This window comes from Rattus norvegicus, chromosome 15, assembly GCF_036323735.1.
Source record: "Rattus norvegicus strain BN/NHsdMcwi chromosome 15, GRCr8, whole genome shotgun sequence".
In the NCBI taxonomy this organism is placed as follows: Eukaryota; Metazoa; Chordata; class Mammalia; order Rodentia; family Muridae; genus Rattus; species Rattus norvegicus.
Window position 1 is genome coordinate 38,579,283 of NC_086033.1, and position 19,290 is coordinate 38,598,572.

Here is a 19,290-nt window from a genome sequence, read left to right on the forward strand (position 1 = left end):
CCACCTTCAGAGAATGATACTTATAATAAGACTGATATATGTATTATAGCAACAAATACAAGCGTTTTCCCTAGAGAATAAAAGGTGAATAAGGAAAGACTTGAAGCACACAGTACTAAAGCTGGAAGGTACTATCTACCACTCAGAGACTTTCAAGAACTACACTTTTTTCTATTTTAATATCAAAATGTAAAACAAATTGGTAAACTGCCTTAAGCATCTTTACTAAAGAAAAAAATACTATATTATATATAATTTACAAAAATCATCTTGATTCATGCTTACGACTTTCTGATGCTTCTCTGGAGCTGCTCCCTCTCCCACACAAACATCCAATTCCAGTGATGGTTCTTAAATAAAGACAGAGGACGGAAACCGGGAAAGAAATATCTCATTTACCCTGAGGACAAGACCATCCTCCTTACCTGCACTTGTTCCTCCTAGAGTGAATCCAGTGCCAGGCTTAGATCCAAAGAGTCCTGTTCCAAAACCACTGGCAGAAGTAGATGTAGATGCTGGTGTCGCAGAGCTTCCGAGAGTTCCGAAGTTGAGCCCCACAGAAGGTGTGCTTGTTTATTGAAACAAAACAAAACAAAGTCTGCTATGGCTAATATATACTTTGGAAAAATAAAAAATTAACTGCTTAAAATTGTTTTCTCTCATAAAATCTATGATGCAAAAGACATTAAAAGAAATACGCCTAACAAATTCAAACACCGTCCTTTTCTCGTTAAGAACAAAACCAAATGTAAAGTTTATCTTAAATAATACAATACTGAACCTGTGAGCTATTTGGGAGACAAAGCAATCCCACCTTCTCGGCCTGTGTGGGCTACACAGCACACTCAAGGACAGTCTGGGAACCTTACCCAGACCACCCCTCAAAATTTAAAAAGCAAAGTGCGGCTTGAGAGCACTGTGTGCAGCAGCAGCACTTGCCTAGCACGCGCACCACTGGAACTTCACTCCTACAAAAGCAAGGAACACAAGCTGGGAAAGCACACTCCACAGGATGCCAGCTCACAAGGTAAGAATCAACAGAGAACACAATGCTCTCAGGTCTTCACTTGAAACCTCGCACGCACATTTTAAATGGCCCACGAGGATTGCTTTCCCTTTGAACTACTTGATAGCAGTCCACACTTCTAACTATAATAGTTCAACAAGGACTCACATAAAAAGACATACATACATTACTCTAGGTAGGTTACTGCTGCCCCTTTACTGTTATAGTAAGTATCATGTCCTCTGTCCAGACTGTGCTTACAAAAGAAACTCTTTACATAGCCTCTGGAAACCTAAATAAACAACAGTTGGTAACAAGAGGGGACTGTGAAGTTCAAAACTTTATTGTTCATCTCAACCCCCAGAGGTCCAAGTTGGATACGTACAGGGAAAGATTATAAAAATGACAAAAGGTTTCAACAATTTGACACCTCAAAAATCATGTAAGAAAATTAATAGAGACTATAACACATAAAACACAATGGGAAATCTTACTACTCGTGGTACATATTTATTACTTCCAATTCTGCCACTTCTGAAAGTCAAAATCACACCAAGCACAGTAACATGCTTGTAATCCCAGTTATTCAGGAAATTGCAATTTTTCAAGCTTGCCTGAGCATCTTAATGAGGCAGTCTCAAATCTTTTTTTAAAAAAGGGGGCATCTAGAATTGGTGGCATAGGTCTATAATAACAGCTACTTACCCAAGTGGCAGGATTGTCAAATCAAGGCCTACCCAAGTTTCAAGTGAATTCTAGGTCACCTCAAGACTTCTGAGTCTGCCAGGAAATAAAGTATAGAAAGAGCAATGGGGTACAGTTCCCCAGCACTGCACTTCCACTGTGTTAAGACCTTCATTCAGTGCAGCATAATACTTGTTTTAAAACATTTAAAAAGAGGCTGGGGCATGGCTCAGGGATGGAGGCTTGTCTACCAAGCACAAAGCTTCAGGTATAATCCTCAAAACACGCGCGCACACACACACACACACACACACACACAGAGAGAGAGAGAGAGAGAGAGAGAGAGAGAGGGAGAGAGAGAGAGAGAGAGAGAAACACCAACCACCTGCAAGGTGATGGAGAGAAGATAGCTCTGATTTAACGTACAGCCATTTGCTAGCTAAATTAAGACAACCACAGTCCTGGTAACAATATCACGCTCCTTATTTCCAGGAACCATCAATCCCACAGCCAGTCATAAGAGCTATTCAGTCTTCTGCACACCCTGGGAGCCCAAGAGGGAAAGCTGCAATTTAAACACTGGAAATGTAGACTTGCAGTAGGGAGGCTTGAGTAGCAGATGATGAGCTTCTTAAAGAACTAGAACTTGGGGGTTGGGGACTTAGCTCAGCGGTAGAGCGCTTGCCTAACAAGCGCAAGGCCCTGGGTTCGGTCCCCAGCTCCGAAAGGAAAAAAAAAAAAAAAAAAAAAAGAACTAGAACTTAGGATGGATGAGTAAAGGCAGGAGTACTCTATTGTGTTAGTCTCCCAGTGACTTAAAACAGAAAGTATTGTATTTCATATAAATATATTAAGTACATATTTATATCTTTATAAATATATTAAATGTATGGTCTGTTTTGTAATTATTTTTAAGACATGTAATTTAAACTAAGTAGAGCTGGAGATGGATCAGTGTTAAAAGGTCAAGGTAAGATTCTCAGCGGCCTTACCATGGCTTCTGGCCTCAGTAGCACACAGAGGTCTCCAGCCCCAACCCTCCCATTTTAAATTTCAAACCTGGTAACTCACAGTGAGCCTTAACTAAGTGTGTGTTTGGCGGGTAGGGGATCTGGTCTCTGAGGGCAATGCACACCCATGATGCACAGATGAAAGTAAAACGCCCACACACTAGACAGTATAGGTAGTGAAGCTAAGAGAGCATATGCAAAAATGTAACTTAGCAGGGGCAGTCTGATAGTACTGTTATTTTGGATGTGCTGTATCTAACGGGACTAAAAAATAAAAGAGCTTTCATTAAGTCTACAGCCTTTTTAGTCAATAGCCACATTCTTCTTACATTTCAGGAGATACCTGTCCTTCAAGTACACATTTCCATAGACTGAGTGATTAATTCTTTCACTGAAAGAGCTTTCTGGAATCCCTAGCTATTCATGTGTCGCTACCTGAATATATTGCAGACTGAGAAATATACTACTTAGGCTTGTAGTGAAAGGAAAAGACCATGTGGACGGTTGTAACACAATGCTTTACGATGCTATGCCAATCTGTATGTGGCACAAAATAACTATGATAAATGCCATAAAAGCTTAGAGATGGGGTCCTGTGGCACAAAGGCTTGAAACAAACCACCGTTAACGTTCAAAACCTTAAATACTGTAATGAAATCTAAACCAACAAGGGATTTTTTTTCCCTTATGTTCTACCTATTCTTTTGTTCCTAAAAGCCAGCAACAAGCTGTCATTCATTTAACACCCATTCTGTCCCTGAGCCTGAGGTGTCGCGTAGGCGCAGCCGCGATGCCAGGCCGCTTCCAGCAGTCGGGCCCACTCCGTGTCGTCACGGCGCGTCTGGGGATTGCAGATCCCCGGCAGCAGAGGTCCCCTCCCCGAACATTCACAGCCCTGCGGGGATCGTAAGGAAGCCAGGCAGTCTGAAGCCAGGCCTCTACATGCCGATCCTCGCGGGAGAGCACCACAGTAGCAAAGGCTAGTCAGCACGGTTACCTGGACGCGCCGAAGGAGAATCCGCTGCCTGTGCCGGTGCCGCCGGGGGCCACAGTGGTGGAGCCGAGGGTCCCGGACCCAAAGGAGAACCCCGTGGCCATGGCAGCCCTTGGCGCGAAGCCGTCAGCAAGGGTGGAGAGGCCTAGGACGCTTCTGTCCCTTCACTTCCGAGGAGGGATGTGCCACATTGCTGTCGCCCAGGGGAGACCAGGCGGGAAGTTCAACCCCAAGCAGCGGAGCGGCGAGGTCGGAGGGGGGCGGGACCACACGCGAACGCATGCGCAACACCGCCCGCGCGGAAAGCACTAGAAGCGCGCCCGCCGCGCAGGGGACCCTGGGATCGGTGTGGAGGCGGCACTAGTGTGAGGCAGGGCGGATTAGGTAAGGTGGAAGCCCCGCCTACTCTCTTAAAGAGATAAGCCTCTGACCTGCCCCGAGATTCTCGCGGTATTTTGTGTCTTACTTCCTGGATGAAGAACCTCAAGTGCGCCTTTTGTCCGGCCTCCTGTCAAAAACCAAGCGTAAAATTCTAGAATTGGGGAGGACCTATGTCTGAGTTTCACTGGGGGCCACTGCACCCGAGAAAAAGAGGGTGTCTACCTTTTGAGTGTCTGGAAATTCACGGGTTTTAATTTACACACGCTTCGGGGCAGTACCCCATGGTACTGCTAACTTAAGCTTCCTGCGCCGAGTTCAGCAGGGCGGCGTGACACTGCGCCCCAAATCCTAGTGGGCAGAGAAAGGGATGAGTGGCATTCTTGGGGACCTTCCCTGATGGTTGCTTCCTGGCCGTGTGGCTTTCCCACAACTTGCGTTATTTACTGGAGGAACTGTGGAAAGGATAAGGACAGAAATGAGCGGTCTAAGTTAGAACCTACGGGCACCCAGAGCAACATGGACACCAAGAAATGCTTCTTAGCGGTGGTCTAGGGGCACTGCCATCATGACATGACTCCAATTCTCTGGCAGGAATTGGCATACTATTCCTGCCTGCGAGTGCGTTGCCTAGCAACCAAGTCTTGTTCGATGAAGTTGATCCCAAAATCAAATCCCTCAGATTTATTCTAAAGCACAATCTTTTCTCGCCATGGTAGGGATTCAAACAAAAGCCCAGTGGCCCCTGAGTCTGGCACTCACTGCTCTTTATATGACAAATCCTTGGAATTTCTTTTCTCACAACTCCCCCATAATTCAGCATTTCTTTTTGTGTTGGCCTACAGTTGGCTGAATCAGAACATCCTCTAAATTCATTGTCTAGCCCTGTCCTCTCCCCAAAAGCTTAAAATGATGAAACTCTCTTCCTCAACATTTCCCTTTGGGAGGGCACGAAAATTAGTGACGTCAGAGGTGTGTTTGGCGCATGATGTGATGTTAGCCACGAACCATGCAAACTACAATAAAGACTAACCTGGCAAGATATCTTTATTGGTGAAGTAGTGGCATGAATGTCCCAGAAAACTTTCCTTTTGACTGGAAAAAATTAAGAAGAATCCAGATTTTTATAGAATGATTCCAAAACTTGAGGTTACCAACATAAAATTGGCAAGAGCTACATGTCTGGCTCTTAAGACTCATAAGGTTAGTGGGATGGAATGATTATTTTAAAATATAATAGAATCTAATATGCCTATGGTCAGAAAAACTATGTCAATCACTTTCAGTAATTCTTTAAATCACAACTTTAAAATTCAAAGTTTACTGAAAAATTTCAACCTGACTCTAATAAAAGTTTACGGGGGAAAAAAGCTTCAAAGGAGCCATTTAGAACAACAAGAAATGTCATCTTAATCAAATTTTCATATATTCATGTTTGATATATGGCAAAGGTCAGCTATACAACAGTGATAATTGACCCATATCCCACAGGGACAAAACACCTGGAATTTTTGATCAATGGTATTATATTGCATGCTACTGGATACATCAAGTTTAAGACTGGACCTTAAAAAGTCCGTTCCCCCTATTAACACTTCTCGATTGTATGTAATTCTGCCCCAGCAGCATGAGGTGTTGAGTGGTGCTACAGTTACAGTGTATGGAAAGTTAACTGAAAAGGGGTCTCCATCTATACCTTCTGGAGAAGTCCCCACCATGCTGAACTAAGATTTCATATGCAGGGGTTGGGGATTTAGCTCAGAGCGCTTGCCTGACAAGCACAAGGCCCTGGGTTCCGTCCTCAGCTCCAGAAAAAAAAAAAAAAAGATTTCATATGCAGCTGTTTTGTACTCATAACCCTCAACCCACTCGTGTAAGTAAGCACGGTGAATTCCTTTTTTTTTAAAGTTTGTTTGTTTGTTTATTTATATGAGTACACTGTGGCTGTCTTCAGACACACCAGAAGAGGACATAAGATCCCGTTACAGATGGTTGTGAGCCACCATGTGGGTTGCTGGGAATTGAACTCAGGACCTCTGGAAGAACAGTCAGTGCTCTTAACTGCTGAGCCACCTCTCCAGCCCCAAGCAGGGTGAATTTCTTGATTGGCCAAACAAGATCTGGGTGGGATGTGTTGTTTGTGCCCTATCTGGAATGAGTAGGCATTTGTTCATATCTCCTCAGGAAAAATCACACAGCACCTAGGCTAGTGTAAGCAACAAAGCTTTCTCCAAGGATCAGCTAAGTGCTCTTTGTCATGACATTGCAAATATTTTTATTGTCTTCTATTTCCTTACACAGATCTGCATATGGTTTTTAGTAAGCTAAACCTGATTGTATAATCCTTTATTGCTCCCACCACCTCATAAAACAGTTTCTTATGTGCTCTTTTGCTGTGATTTTAATTTAATTTAATTGGAAGATCAATTATCAGAATTATTTGAGGTTCATTATGGAGGCATATTGCACTAGCAAGGATCTGGTGCTTGCTGCTTACTATGAAGTCTTGAGACACGATTAGCTCCAGCCCATTTAAACACCATTTACCTCTTGAATGCTCCTGGACTAGATAACTGAAATGAATCCAGACTAGAAATCTGCCTAATGGCATTTTCATGGTTATAATGTTTCCAACACAAGCACTCCGTCTCCTTCTGTTCTCATTGTCAAGGTGCATTTCCTTCCCTGGGGCACTGGATTCTATGAGTTTCTTTCTGTCTAGGGCTTTATGTAGGTGGGTCTTCCATTGGATTCCCACCTAAAGTGGACCCTGCCCTTGGGCTTTTAGTTGGGCATCTAAGGGGGTATCAAAACAGATAGTAACTTACCTGATTGACATGATCTTCCTGCAGAATCAGCATCAGTGTCACACATTCCTCCATATCTGTATATGTCTTTGTATACTGTCTTGCCAGTTATTTAATTCTTCATAGAATTTGATTTTATATTTTCCATTACTTGAGGTTTTGTTTTAAGCAGAGTGATTTTCGAGCTTCTCATATTACCATAAATGGAACTTTAATATGGATTTTGAAAAGCGAGTCAATATAGAATGGCTAATAAGACTGCGGACTATGGAGTCAGACTGTCTGGCTTTATGCCACAGCTCTTGACTTTATCTACTCTGTAATATCAGACAACTTCATTGTATTTCATTTTTGTCATCTTTGAAACAAGAGAAGTAACAGTTCTTTCTCCATAACACTGATAAGATACTTAGCATCCTCCCTGTCACCTTATAATCACAGTAGACATTAGCTAATATCAGTCTTACTGTCAGAAAATTTGGAAGAGAGAAAATGTTAACTATCAAGAAACAAGAGGGAGGGTGATGAACAGATAAGACAATAGTTTGAAGCAAAATGTCATTAAAAGTCTTGAGGTGTATTATACAGTGAGTTTGCTTTTCTGTATTCTCAGTATTTCCATTCTTTTCAGAGCTCTTTCTCTCTCTCTCTCTCTCTCTCTCTCTCTCTCTCTCTCTCTCTCTCTCTCTCTCTGTGTGTGTGTGTGTGTGTTATATACTGTTATACTAACTAAGACTGGTTTCTGGGTCTTCTTATATATTTACTTTACATCTCCACCATGAAGTAATGTCAATTCAATATCCTCACTGCATTAGCAATATATTTGTAGACAGAGCCAGGCATGGTGGAGCATTACCACAAGGATAAGAAATTTTCTTCAAAAACAAAACAAAGGGCTGGAGAGATGGCTCAGCGGTTAAGAATACTGGCTGCTCTTCCAGAGGACTCTGGTTTGATCCCCAGCCTCCACATGGTGGCTCAAAATTATCTGTAATCCTATTCTCTGGGGATCAAATGCACTTTTCTGACCTTCATGGGAACCATCCACACGTTTGGTACACACGCATACATTCAGGCAAAACACCCATATACCTTTTAAAAGGTATGTGAGTGTGTGGGGGGGGGGCTGTGTGTGTGTGTGTGTGTGTGAACACAACTGTGCCACACAACATCTGTAGAGGTTTTAAGGATTGAACGTGGGTTGTCAGAGTTTTGTTGCAAAACTTTTACCCATGAAAAGTACCATTTCCTAATTACAAATGTGAAACTTCTTAGTTCATAAGTCTTGGGTAACATGGAACAGGGTTTCTCCACCTCTTCATCACTGCCACCTAGGGCAGGACGATTTTGTTCTGTGGACTTTTCTGGCACATTGCAGCTGGCCTGGACCTACTAGTTGTGGGTATTCTGCCAGCCCAACCAACATAATAAAATGGCTCTAGATTTCACCAGCCATCCCATGGAAACAAAATGCTTCTAAAAGGAAAAAAAACAGATATTACCGAATTCAGTATTCGGACATTTGCCCAATGATGAACTAGTGAGTTCTAAATGGATTTAAAAGTCTGTATATGCATATAAAACTGCTGTGTTAACTTTCCTCAGGGAGATGTGAGTGATAGCGCCTCACTTCAGATAAGGCACAAGGACAGACCCAAGGCTGGTTCAGGGGGACAAAGAGAGTGATTGGAGGTTGAGCTACAGACATGAGATGTTGGTGATCCCAAGAAACTATATCTCCAAATGGTTTCACCTGAGTTTGCATGATAGTTGCACTGATGGAACATCCTTTCCTCTTAGTCTCCCACACTTTATACTCTGGCACCACTAAGACCATGTACAGTGGGACAGAACCATATGCAATTGAAACACACACAAGACAGTGGCAGGAATCTCAGTTCAGCTAATCACATACAACAGCTCCTGTTTCCCTGCAAGGGTCCCTTGCAGGTGTCATGTTGCTGTAAAAATATAATAATAAAAAAAAGTATAGTTGTCTTTTACCCCGCTGAGTCTGTGCTGCGGAGCCCAAGATATCTGCTAGATATCTTGGTGGAAACACATCCCCATTCCTCTGCGGCCCAGTGTCTCTTGCCGCCACTCACTTTCCTATGCTCAAACCCTCACATAAAAGAACACACAACACAATCATCTTAGACCCAATTGATAAGATATAATTGCCTACTTAAACATACAAAGCCCGGTACCATCCATCCCTTAGGAACATTGATAAAAACCTGTAAATACACAGAGCAGAATCTTAACATCACCTGCCATGGCTTCTCTCCTCTCTCTCTCTCCCCTGTCTCTTCCTCTCTGTCCTAGTCTCCTCCTCTTCCTTCAAACTTCTCTCCCGCCCATCCTTCCTTCTCCTCCAATGACAGGCCTCCTTCTATCCTGTACCTGCCCCTCACCTGTACTTTACAAATTCATTGGGGAGGTGGTTCTGGTGAAGTCACCTGAGTTCTGAGTAGTGACTAGGAAGCTGTCCTTGGGGCAGTGGAATTAGCATCAAAATACAGATAACTTCAGGGCACACCACAACAGTGTCACAACTGCAGTCACTGTGCTTAGAGGACAACGTTCTATAACAACCTTTTATTTTCACAATGGCATCAGGCTGTGAGTACATCTTTTGTGATCTTTGTAGCCAAGAGTCAGTGCTTGGGAGATAACACAGGTCTATAGATAATCCTTTATCTTTAGCACTTTAACTTAAGATGCTACGTGATGACTTTTTATTTGAAAGACACTTGTCATGGCTAGAGAAATGGATTGTCAGCTAATAGTACATGCTGCTCTTCTAGAGGACTAGTTTCCAGTATAGGCCAGGAGGTTCATAGCCTCCTGTACCTCCAGTTTCAGGGAAGACAACACCCTCTTCTGATCTCTAGCATCTTGTTTTGTAAAATCCCAAACCTTTGATTTACCAAATGAAGACTCAGGAATCAGACGCTGGGTGAAAGCCTGCTAGATCAGAGAGGCAGAGAAAGCACCCAGCAACCTTCCTGTTCCATGGAAGTCCCAGAAGGAAAAAGCTCCTCTCCTTCTCCATGCTGTCTTAAATGCCCTTCAACTCTTTCTGTTTCCTGGGTTTTCTTCTATTCACTCCCTGTCCTCTGGTTGCTTGCTCCACTTCTTGACCTAGGGTCGACTTTATTTAGCTCTTGTTTACAGATGAAAGATCCTAGCTCGAGTCTCAGAATGGTGTGCCCCAGGAAACACCGATCCCAGACAAGCCCCCAAATAAAAGATCCCCAAAGAGAGACCCTTTCTAAAGGCGCGGGAAATCACGGACCCCAGACACAGAGAGACCATTTTGGATGTAATAAGCAAAGGCGAGGTTTATTACGGAGATCTATTACGGGAATCTCCAGGTCGACACATATCCTGCACAGGAGACAGAGGTGTCGACCCCGAAGCTCAAAAGTTAGGGGTTTATATAGGGAAGGCTAGGGGGGTTGGTGCGGTTACACACAATTGGCTAATTTCTGGCGCCGTTATAAGTGATTGGCTCGTTTAAACATGGCACTGAGATTACAGCACAGCAGGAGAGTACGTATTGACTGGAGCGAACAGGATTTTAGAAGCTAGGGGCGGATCAGGGTTTGAAGGACATCTGGTTAAGATGTGACTCTGAGGATGGTTTGGGTCAGTCCTGATAACTCGGGCTGGTTCCTGCATTCCTTTTCTTTATCTTTATGGTCTGTTAGTCCTAGTGGCAGGGCGGGGCTGCCTGGACTTGCTTTTCACAGTGTTTAGCCCTGAGTTTGTGAATTTTGAAACTTACTCTTTTAATTTTATATTTTTAAACTTTAAATCTGTATAATTTTCCTTTCACAGAGAGCTCTTGGGTTAAAGTTGTGTGCTCAGGGCTGAGCCACACCACAACAAGAAACAGTTTTTTTCAGTTCATAATCTCAGGGTTTACAATGTGATCAAATATCCTGCAACAACACAGACAAACACATATACATAAAAACAAGATTAATCATAAAAAGGTTTGAATATTACTAATAAATAATACAAATTCAACTTAAAGTTAAAAGTGGGAAAAACAAATTTTAAAAGAGAAATTTACGATATACTCAGGAAGATAGGGGCACTGGAGCTGCAGGTCCCCCATGCTCCAGACACTGCCCGGGACTGAAGGGACCGGATCAACAGTTCTCTGCACCCAAATCCCAAGGGAGGGAGAGCTAAACCTTCAGAGAGGCAGACACGCCTGGGAAGCCAGAAGAGACTACACTCTGCCCACATTTCTGACTCCAGAGGAAAACACCTAATGCCATCTGGGACCCCGTGCATCTGGGTGCGTGGGGGCTCCCAGAATAGGTGGCACAGGCCCTCCTGGTTGCCGCCCTCACGGAGAGCTCAAAAGCAACCCCCCAAGAGCAACTTGAGCCGCGGGACGACAGGTAAGACCAACTTTTCTGCTCCAAGGGACTTGCCTGGTGGAATCAGGACACAGGCCCACAGGAACAGCTGAAGACCAGTAGACAGGAAAGACTACACGCCCGAAAGCAGAACACTCTATTCCCATAATTGGCTGAAAGAAAACAGGAAAACAGGTCTTCAGCACTCCTGACACACAGGCCTATAGGACGGTCTAGCCACTGTCAGGAATAGCAGAACAAAGTAACACTAGAGACAATCTGATGGCGAGAGGCAAGCACAGGAATTCAAGCAACAGAAACCAAGACTACATGGCATCATCGGAGCCCAATTCTCCCACCAAAGCAAACACTGAATATCCAAACACACCAGAAAAGCAAGATCTAGATTCAAAATCATATTTGATCATGATGCTAGAGGACTTCAAGAAAGACATGAAGAACGCCCTTGGAGAAACGCAGGAAAACATAAATAAACAAGTAGAAACCTATAGAGAGGAATCACAAAAATCCCTGAAAGAATTCCAGGAAAACACAATCAAACAGTTGAAGGAATTAAAAATGGAAATAGAAGCAATAAAGAAAGAACACAGGGAAACAACCCTGGATATAGAAAACCAAAGGAAGAGACAAGGAGCTGTAGATTCAAGCATCACCAACAGAATACAAGAGATAGAAGAGAGAATTTCAGGAGCAAAAGATTCCATAGAAATCATTGACAGAACTGTCAAAGATAATGTAAAACGGAAAAAGCTACTGGTCCAAAACATACAGGAAATCCAGGACTCAATGAGAAGATCAAACCTTAGGATAATAGGTATAGAAGAGAGTGAAGACTCCCAGCTCAAAGGACCAATAAATATCTTCAACAAAATCATAGAAGAAAACTTCCCTAACCTAAAGAAAGAGATGCCCATAAACATTCAAGAAGCCTATAGAACTCCAAATAGATTGGAACAGAAAAGAAACTCCTCCCGTCACATAATAGTCAAAACACCAAATGCACAAAATAAAGAAAGAATATTAAAAGCAGTAAGGGGAAAAGGTCAAGTAACATATAAAGGCAGACCTATCAGAATCACACGAGACTTCTCGCCAGAGACTATGAAAGCCAGAAGATCCTGGACAGATGTCATATAGACCCTAAGAGAACACAAATGCCAACCCAGGTTACTGTATCCTGCAAAACTCTCAATTTACATAGATGGAGAAACCAAGATATTCCATGACAAAACCAAATTTACACAATATCTTCCTACAAACCCAGCACTACAAAGGATAATAAATGGTAAAGCCCAACATAAGGAGGCAAGCTACACTCCAAAAAAAGCACGAAACTAATCGTCTTGGCAACAAAACAAACAGAAGAAAAGCACACAAACATAATCTCACATCCAAATATGAATATAAAAGGAAGCAATAACCATTATTCCTTAATATCTCTCAACATCAATGGTCTCAACTCCTCAATAAAAAGACATAGGTTAACAAACTGGATATGCAATGAGGAACCTGCATTCGGCTGCCTACAGGAAACACACCTCAGAGACAAAGACAGACACTACCTCAGAGTGAAAGGCTGGAAAACATATTTCCAAGAAAATGGTCGGAAGAAGCAAGCTGGAGTAGCCATTCTAATATCAAATAAAATTGATTTTCAACTAAAAGTCACCAAAAAAGATAAGGAAGGACACTTTATATTCATCAAAGGAAAAATCCACCAAGGTGAACTCTCAATCCTAAATATCTATGCTTCAAATACAAGGGCACCTACATACATAAAAGAAACCTTACTAAATCTCAAAACACACATTGGACCTCAAACAATAATAGTAGGAGAGTTCAACACCCCACTCTCATCAATGGACAGATCATGGAAACAGAAATTAAACAGAGACATAGACAGACTAAGAGAAGTCATGAACAAAATGGACTTAACAGATATTTATAGAACATTCTATCCTAAAGCAAAAGGATATACATTCTTCTTACCACTTCATGGTACTTTCTCCAAAATTGACCATATAATTGGTCATAAAACAGGTCTCAACAGATACAGAAAGATAGAAATAATCCCATGTGTCCTATCAGACCACCATGGGCTAAAGCTGGTCTTCAATAACAATAAGGGAAGAACGCCCACATATACATGGAAGTTGAACAATGTTCTACTCAATGATAACCTGGTCAATGAAGAAATAAAGAAAGAAATTAAAGACTTCTTAGAATTTAATGAAAATGAAGGTACAACATACCCAAACTTATGGGACACAATGAAAGCTGTGTTAAGAGGAAAACTCATAGCTCTGAGTGCCTGCAGAAAGAAACAGGAGAGAGCATATGTCAGCAGCTTGACAGCACACGTAAAAGCTCTATACTAGAGGTCATGTAACTCAGTAGTACTCTCACCTGCTGTGCAATACATGACATCGAAACACGTAGCTCTCGATGGTGTTAGCTGTATCAGAGGCTACTTTTGTCTGTGTCAAACTGCATGAGACTTTCAGCCTTTCACTAAGTTCTGTGCAGGAGTCTGAGGGATGGGTTTTAGGCCTCAGAGGGCTGGAAACTCCACCCTCAGAGCATGCTAACTGCCATTTTTTTTCATCTTTATTAACTTGGGTATTTCTTATTTATATTGCGATTGTTATTCCCTTTCCCGGTTTCCCGCCCAACATCCCCCTAAGCCCTCCCCCTCCCCTTCTATATAGGTGTTCTCCTCCCATCCTCCCCACATTACCACCCTCCCCCTAACAATCACGTTCACTGGGGGTTCAGTCTTGGCAGGACCAAGGGCTTCCCCTTCCACTGGTCCTCTTACTAGGCTATTCATTGCTAACTATGCGGTTGGAGCCCAGGGTCAGTCCATGTCTTTGGGTAGTGGCTTAGTCCCTGGAAGCTCTGGTTGGTTAGCATTGTTGTACATATGGGGTCTTGAGCCCCTTCATGCTCTTCCAGTCCTTTCTCTGATTCCTTCAACAGGGGTTCCATTCTCAGTTCAGTGGTTTAATGATGGCATTCACCTATGTATTTGCTGTATTCTGGCTGTGTCTCTCAGGAGAGATCTACATCCGGTTCCTGTCGGCCTGCACTTCTTTGCTTCATCCATCTTATCTAGTTTGGTGGCTGTATATGTATGGGCCACATGTGGGGCAGGCTCTGAATGGGTGTTCGTTCTGCCTCTGTTCTAAACTTTGCCTCCCTATTCCCTGCCAAGGGTATTCTTGTTCCCCTTTTAAAGAAGGAGTGAAGCATTCGCATTTTGGTCATCCTTCTTGACTCTCATGTGTTCTGTGCATCTAGGGCAATTCAAGCTTTTGGGCTAATAGCCACTTATCAATGAGTGCATACCATGTGTGTTTCTCTGTGATTGGGTTACCTCACTCAGGATGATATTTTCCAGTTCCATCCATTTGCCTATAAATTTCATAAAGCCATTGTTTTTGATAGCTGAGTAATATTCCGTTGTGTAGATGTACCACATTTTCTGTATCCATCCCTCTGTTGAAGGGCGTCTGGATTCTTTCCAGCTTCTGGCTATTATAAATAAGGCTGCTATGAACATAGTGGAGTACATGTCTTTGTTATATGTTGGGGCATCTTTTGGGTATATGCCCAAGAAAGGTACAGCTGGGTCCTCAGGTAGTTCAATGTCCAATTTTCTGAGGAACCTCCAGACTGATTTCCAGAATGGTTGTACCAGTCTGCAATCCCACCAACAATGGAGGAGTGTTCCTCTTTCCCCACATCCTCGCCAGCATTTGCTGTCACCTGAGTTTTTGATCTTAGCCATTCTCACTGGTGTGATGTGAAGTCTCAGGGTTGTTTGATTTGCATTTCCATTATGACTAAAGATGTTGAACATTTCTTTAGGTGTTTCTCAGCCATTCGGCATTCTTCAGCTGTGAATTCTTTGTTTAGCTATGAACTCCATTTTTTAATAGGGTTATTTGTCTCCCTGCAGTCTAACTTCTTGAGTTCTTTGTATATTTTGGATATAAGCACTCTATCAGTTGTAGGATTGGGAAAGATCTTTTCCCAATCTGTTGATTGTCATTTTGTCCTAACCACAGTGTCCTTTGCCTTACAGAAGCTTTGCAGTTTTATGAGATCCCATTTTTTGATTTTTGATCTTAGAGCATAATCCATTGGTGTTTTGTTCAGGAAATTTTCTCCAGTGCCCATGTGTTGGAGATGCTTCCCCACTTTTTCTTCTATTAGTTTGAGTGTATCTGGTTTGAGGTAGAGGTCCTTGATCCACTTGGACTTAAGCTTTGTACAGGGTGATAAGCATGGATCGATCTGCATTCTTCTACATGCTGACCTCTAGTTGAACCAGCACCATCTGCTGAAAATCCTATCTTTTTTCCATTGGATGGTTTTGACTCCTTTGTTAAAAATCAAGTGACAATAGGTGTGTGTCTTTCTGCAATCAAATCACTCTTTGTATAAGAGTAGAAATTTTGTACCATCTGTAAATACACCACAATTTATAACCTATAGTATATGAAATCTGAGCTGAGGCAGTTCCTGGCATGAACAACGTACATGTGTCGAGTGTTGAGAACTAAAGCTGATTTCAGAAGCAATGCGTGAGATAGGCTGCTCCCTTTAGATTGATCACATTGGGTTTTTAATTTCGTTTTAGTCAGCCTTTGGCCCCCGGGGTTGCCATGTACAGTTTAAAAAGTGTTGGTTTAATTGAAAAGCCTTTTGCAGGAGGCAGCCAGAGAAGCAAGAGAGAGAGAGCACAGCATTGGTTAGAGAGGCAAACTGCCCATCCCAGTCATTTTTGTTTATTTACGGTAATCGGAGGTCAAAAAAGTTTCCAATAAGAATTTAACAGATAAGCCATCTTTCTAACTTTGAGCAATATTTTCCAAATAAAAAAGACATTAATGTAGCATCTTAAATTAAAGCGCAGCCTTAACTACACACCTGTAAGGGTTATATCCTGTCACTTGTCCACGAAGTCCTTATAAAATGTACTCAGACTTAATACTGATAATCACAATAGTGCTTCATGGGTTTCTTTTTTTTTTTTTTTTGGTTCTTTTTTTCGGAGCTTGGGACCAAACCCAGGGCCTTGAGCTTCCTAGGTAAGCGCTCTACCAGTGAGCTAAATCCCCAGCCCCGCTTCATGGGTTTCTAAATATAATTTAAATTGTCTTGGTAATGGAATTCAGAGACAGCCAGTCTCTCACTCACTAGAGAATTAATTTCTTTTGGTCCGGAAATAACTTTAAACCTAGATATATGTTCTAGTTCCCCTTGTGCTGGTTCTTGTAGAGCTGAACACACGGTCAGCTTAGTCGGCCATGGTAATGCCAATCCTCCATCAGAGAGGGCGCTGTATAAAATAATCTATGCGTGCGATCCAGCTAGCGCACGCTCTCGATGGGCGACGCTCTGCCTGCTGTCAGGATCCCCTCTGTGGCTGGGATTTGCGGAAGTGTTTCTAGGCGACAGTGTTCTCAGACGACGCCTGCGCAGTGGCCGCCGCCGGCGGGGTGGCTGACGCTGCGGGGTTGAGGGAGTTCCTGCGGGTGGCTGTCACCGCCCCGTTCCTCTCCCAATGGTGTTCTCCTGAGGCTAGCTGCCTGCGGGCGTCGCCCCGGGATGGAGCACATCCGGACAACCAAGGTAGTCGGCGGGAGATCCTCGCAACTGCCGGGGTTCACCCCGCAGAGGCGAACGGGCAGTTTGGGGGTGCGGGGCCTCCGTTGCGGGTCGGCAGTTTGGGGGTGCGGAGGCTGTGTGGACGGCGCAGGCGCCTTGACTGGAGGTGTTTGGGGAGTCGGTAAACGGTGGCCGCCCAGCGAGCTTTGCGCTTTTGAACAAGACTGGGGCTGCTTTTTATTTTGGGGTCTTTCGGCCGATCGCCCCCAGCCTGGTGGATCCAGTATCCGTCAGCACTGTGCTATGTGAACTAGTCTTGCTCTGGTTTAAGTACCCCACCAACTCTTTTCAGAGTGCAAATATGAGCGCATCCGAGGCCACTCTCTTTTCTAGTTCTCCAGCCACTTAGAGCTAGTACTTCTGTGCTTCCAACTTTAGGCATTGTCCTAAGTGTAGGGAGCCAACCTGACCGTGGTTATGCAGAAGGGGAAAGGCTGTGTCATATTGTAAAAGGTCCATGGAACTTTCCCAGAACTGAGCTTGCTTGTCAAGTCCATGCTTAATTTTTCTATGTGAAAAGAATTCAGAGAATGGCCAAACTTCAGCCTCAGACAAGACCAAAACAGAAGTGGAGATCAAAAGGCTTGAATAACCTTTTAAGATGGGAAAAACAACTCTGAGCCTTGCCAGAGCCTCAACTGTTACTTACTGCCCGTTCTAAAGGTCTTAAAGTTACAGGCCATTTGGGAACAAACTGAATTTTTTTCTTCATTGTTCTTTAAAACACTTCACATCTCCTGATGTTATGGATAGCATAACATGAATTTTTGCTAGACTTTATTTTGGAGTTTGCCTGTACTATTCGTAGTAAATGTGAAGGGTCTCCTTTTCCAAGATTTTGGTTTTGTTCGAGATAGGGTTTCTCTGTGTAGCCCTGGCTGTCCTGGAACTTGCTCTGTAGACTACAGAGATCTATCTGACTCCGCCAGCGCTGGGATTAAAGGTGTGTACCACCACTACCTGGCAGATTTTTTTTTTCTTTAAAGAGAAGGAAAATAAAATAATTGGGGAGTTTTTAAGCTGCTGACATTTAAAATCTGGAAATGGGAGGATGATTTGATATTCAGCAGCAGCAGGTGCTAAGAGGAAAGAGAATGAGAGGGGGCTTGGAGCCCTTCTTGTCCTGTCACAGGGCCCTAACAGCTGTCAGCTCAGAAACTAACTGCCTTCTACTCTGAACCTCATTGCTTACTTGCTGCTGCTGATCTCTCTCTCTCTCTCTCTCTCTCTCTCTCTCTCTCTCACACACACACACACACACACACACACACACACACACACACACACACATCAGTGAAAGCAAATGGAATCTAATAAGCTAAGCACCCCCTATTCCTTAGTGAATGGTGAGAGTGAGCAGTGGTGGGAAAATCCGGATGATTCCCTTCATTAGTTAAAAGATTATCTCCTTCGATTTGTGAGGGAATGAACTGATCTTTGAGGGTGTATATCTGTCGCTCTTAGGATCTTGAAGGTTGTTCTTGATTAAGCCTTACTTTTCCTGGTGGGGCCCATGCTGCTGTTAGGTAAGGCTGCTTTTTGCTTGTTTTTTTTAGGTAAGACTTCTTTATGTTTTTCTAAAGGTTAAGAGATTCCAGTTGATTTTCTACTGAAGCTGCTTCTTAAGGGAGCTCTTTGTTACTTGTGTCACTGTCATAGAGTCATTTCTCTGGAATAGTCTTAAGTGGTTGTGCATAGACTGTAGTGGATCAGAGGTTTGCTAAGTATATACACACTTGACTGACATTGGGCATCCCACAGCAAGAGCAAATGAACCTCACAATGTATTTTGATAATTGTTATATAGACTGTACCATTTCCTTAAATTATGGTGTGGAAAAAGAGCATAGTCTTATAAAATTGCTTTGAACAGGCCAAGTTTTTGTTGTGTTTTTTTTTTATGCATACTCTTCGTCTAGACGTTTAAATTGCTGCAAAAAATTGTTTTAAACTCTGTGTAGTTTAGTTGGTATGTCAGAATTGCTTGTAGGGCTGTCAGAATGGCTCAGTGTGGGTAAAGGACCTGATGCCAAGCCTGACAACCAGGACTGGTTCTCCAGAACCCACGTGGTGGAAGGAGAGAACCAGCTTCTGAAAGAGTCTCCCTTACCTCCGCACAGGTTTCTTGGCCCATACATGCCCACCCCACCCTCAAGGAAAAGTAATAAACATTTTTAATTGGCTCTGATAATATGTGACTGTTCAGTGATTTTTTTTTAATGTTGTTTAACAGCTGTTTTTGAAAAGTAATGATTACCATCTGTTAGGCAATTCTGTCAGTGGACACACTTATGTAATATTGTCATAATTTCACAATGTTCATATTTCACATATATGT

The 19,290-nt window shown here is 42.9% G+C and overlaps 2 protein-coding genes across 7 annotated transcripts in view; one reads left to right on the forward strand and one right to left on the reverse strand.

Annotated features, from left to right (window-relative positions):
• The window catches only part of Nup58 (nucleoporin 58), a 49,620-nt gene extending 44,943 nt beyond the window's left edge, over positions 1-4,677 (reverse strand). For 2 of the 4 annotated variants that reach the window (XM_039092982.2, XM_006252093.5), the window contains exons 1-4: positions 4,576-4,677; positions 4,298-4,423; positions 3,698-4,202; positions 426-568 (exon numbers count right to left, since the gene is read on the reverse strand). In XM_039092982.2, coding sequence (XP_038948910.1) covers positions 426-568; positions 3,698-3,798 — 244 coding nt within the window. In that variant the 5' untranslated portion in view covers positions 3,799-4,202; positions 4,298-4,423; positions 4,576-4,677. Of the gene's footprint in view, positions 1-425; positions 569-3,697; positions 4,203-4,297; positions 4,424-4,575 lie in introns of those variants that run through there. The other 2 variants (XM_039092981.2, NM_139091.2) reach the window with 2 other exon arrangements.
• Positions 4,678-16,808: 12,131 nt separating this feature from the next.
• The window catches only part of Mtmr6 (myotubularin related protein 6), a 37,933-nt gene continuing 35,451 nt past the window's right edge, over positions 16,809-19,290 (forward strand). For all 3 annotated transcript variants that reach the window (NR_172203.1, NM_001394711.1, NM_001394712.1), the window contains exon 1: positions 16,809-16,916. Coding sequence is in view for 2 of the 3 variants with exons in the window: in NM_001394711.1 (NP_001381640.1) it covers positions 16,893-16,916 (24 nt within the window). In the remaining variant the exon portion in view is untranslated. The remainder of the gene's footprint in view (positions 16,917-19,290) is intronic.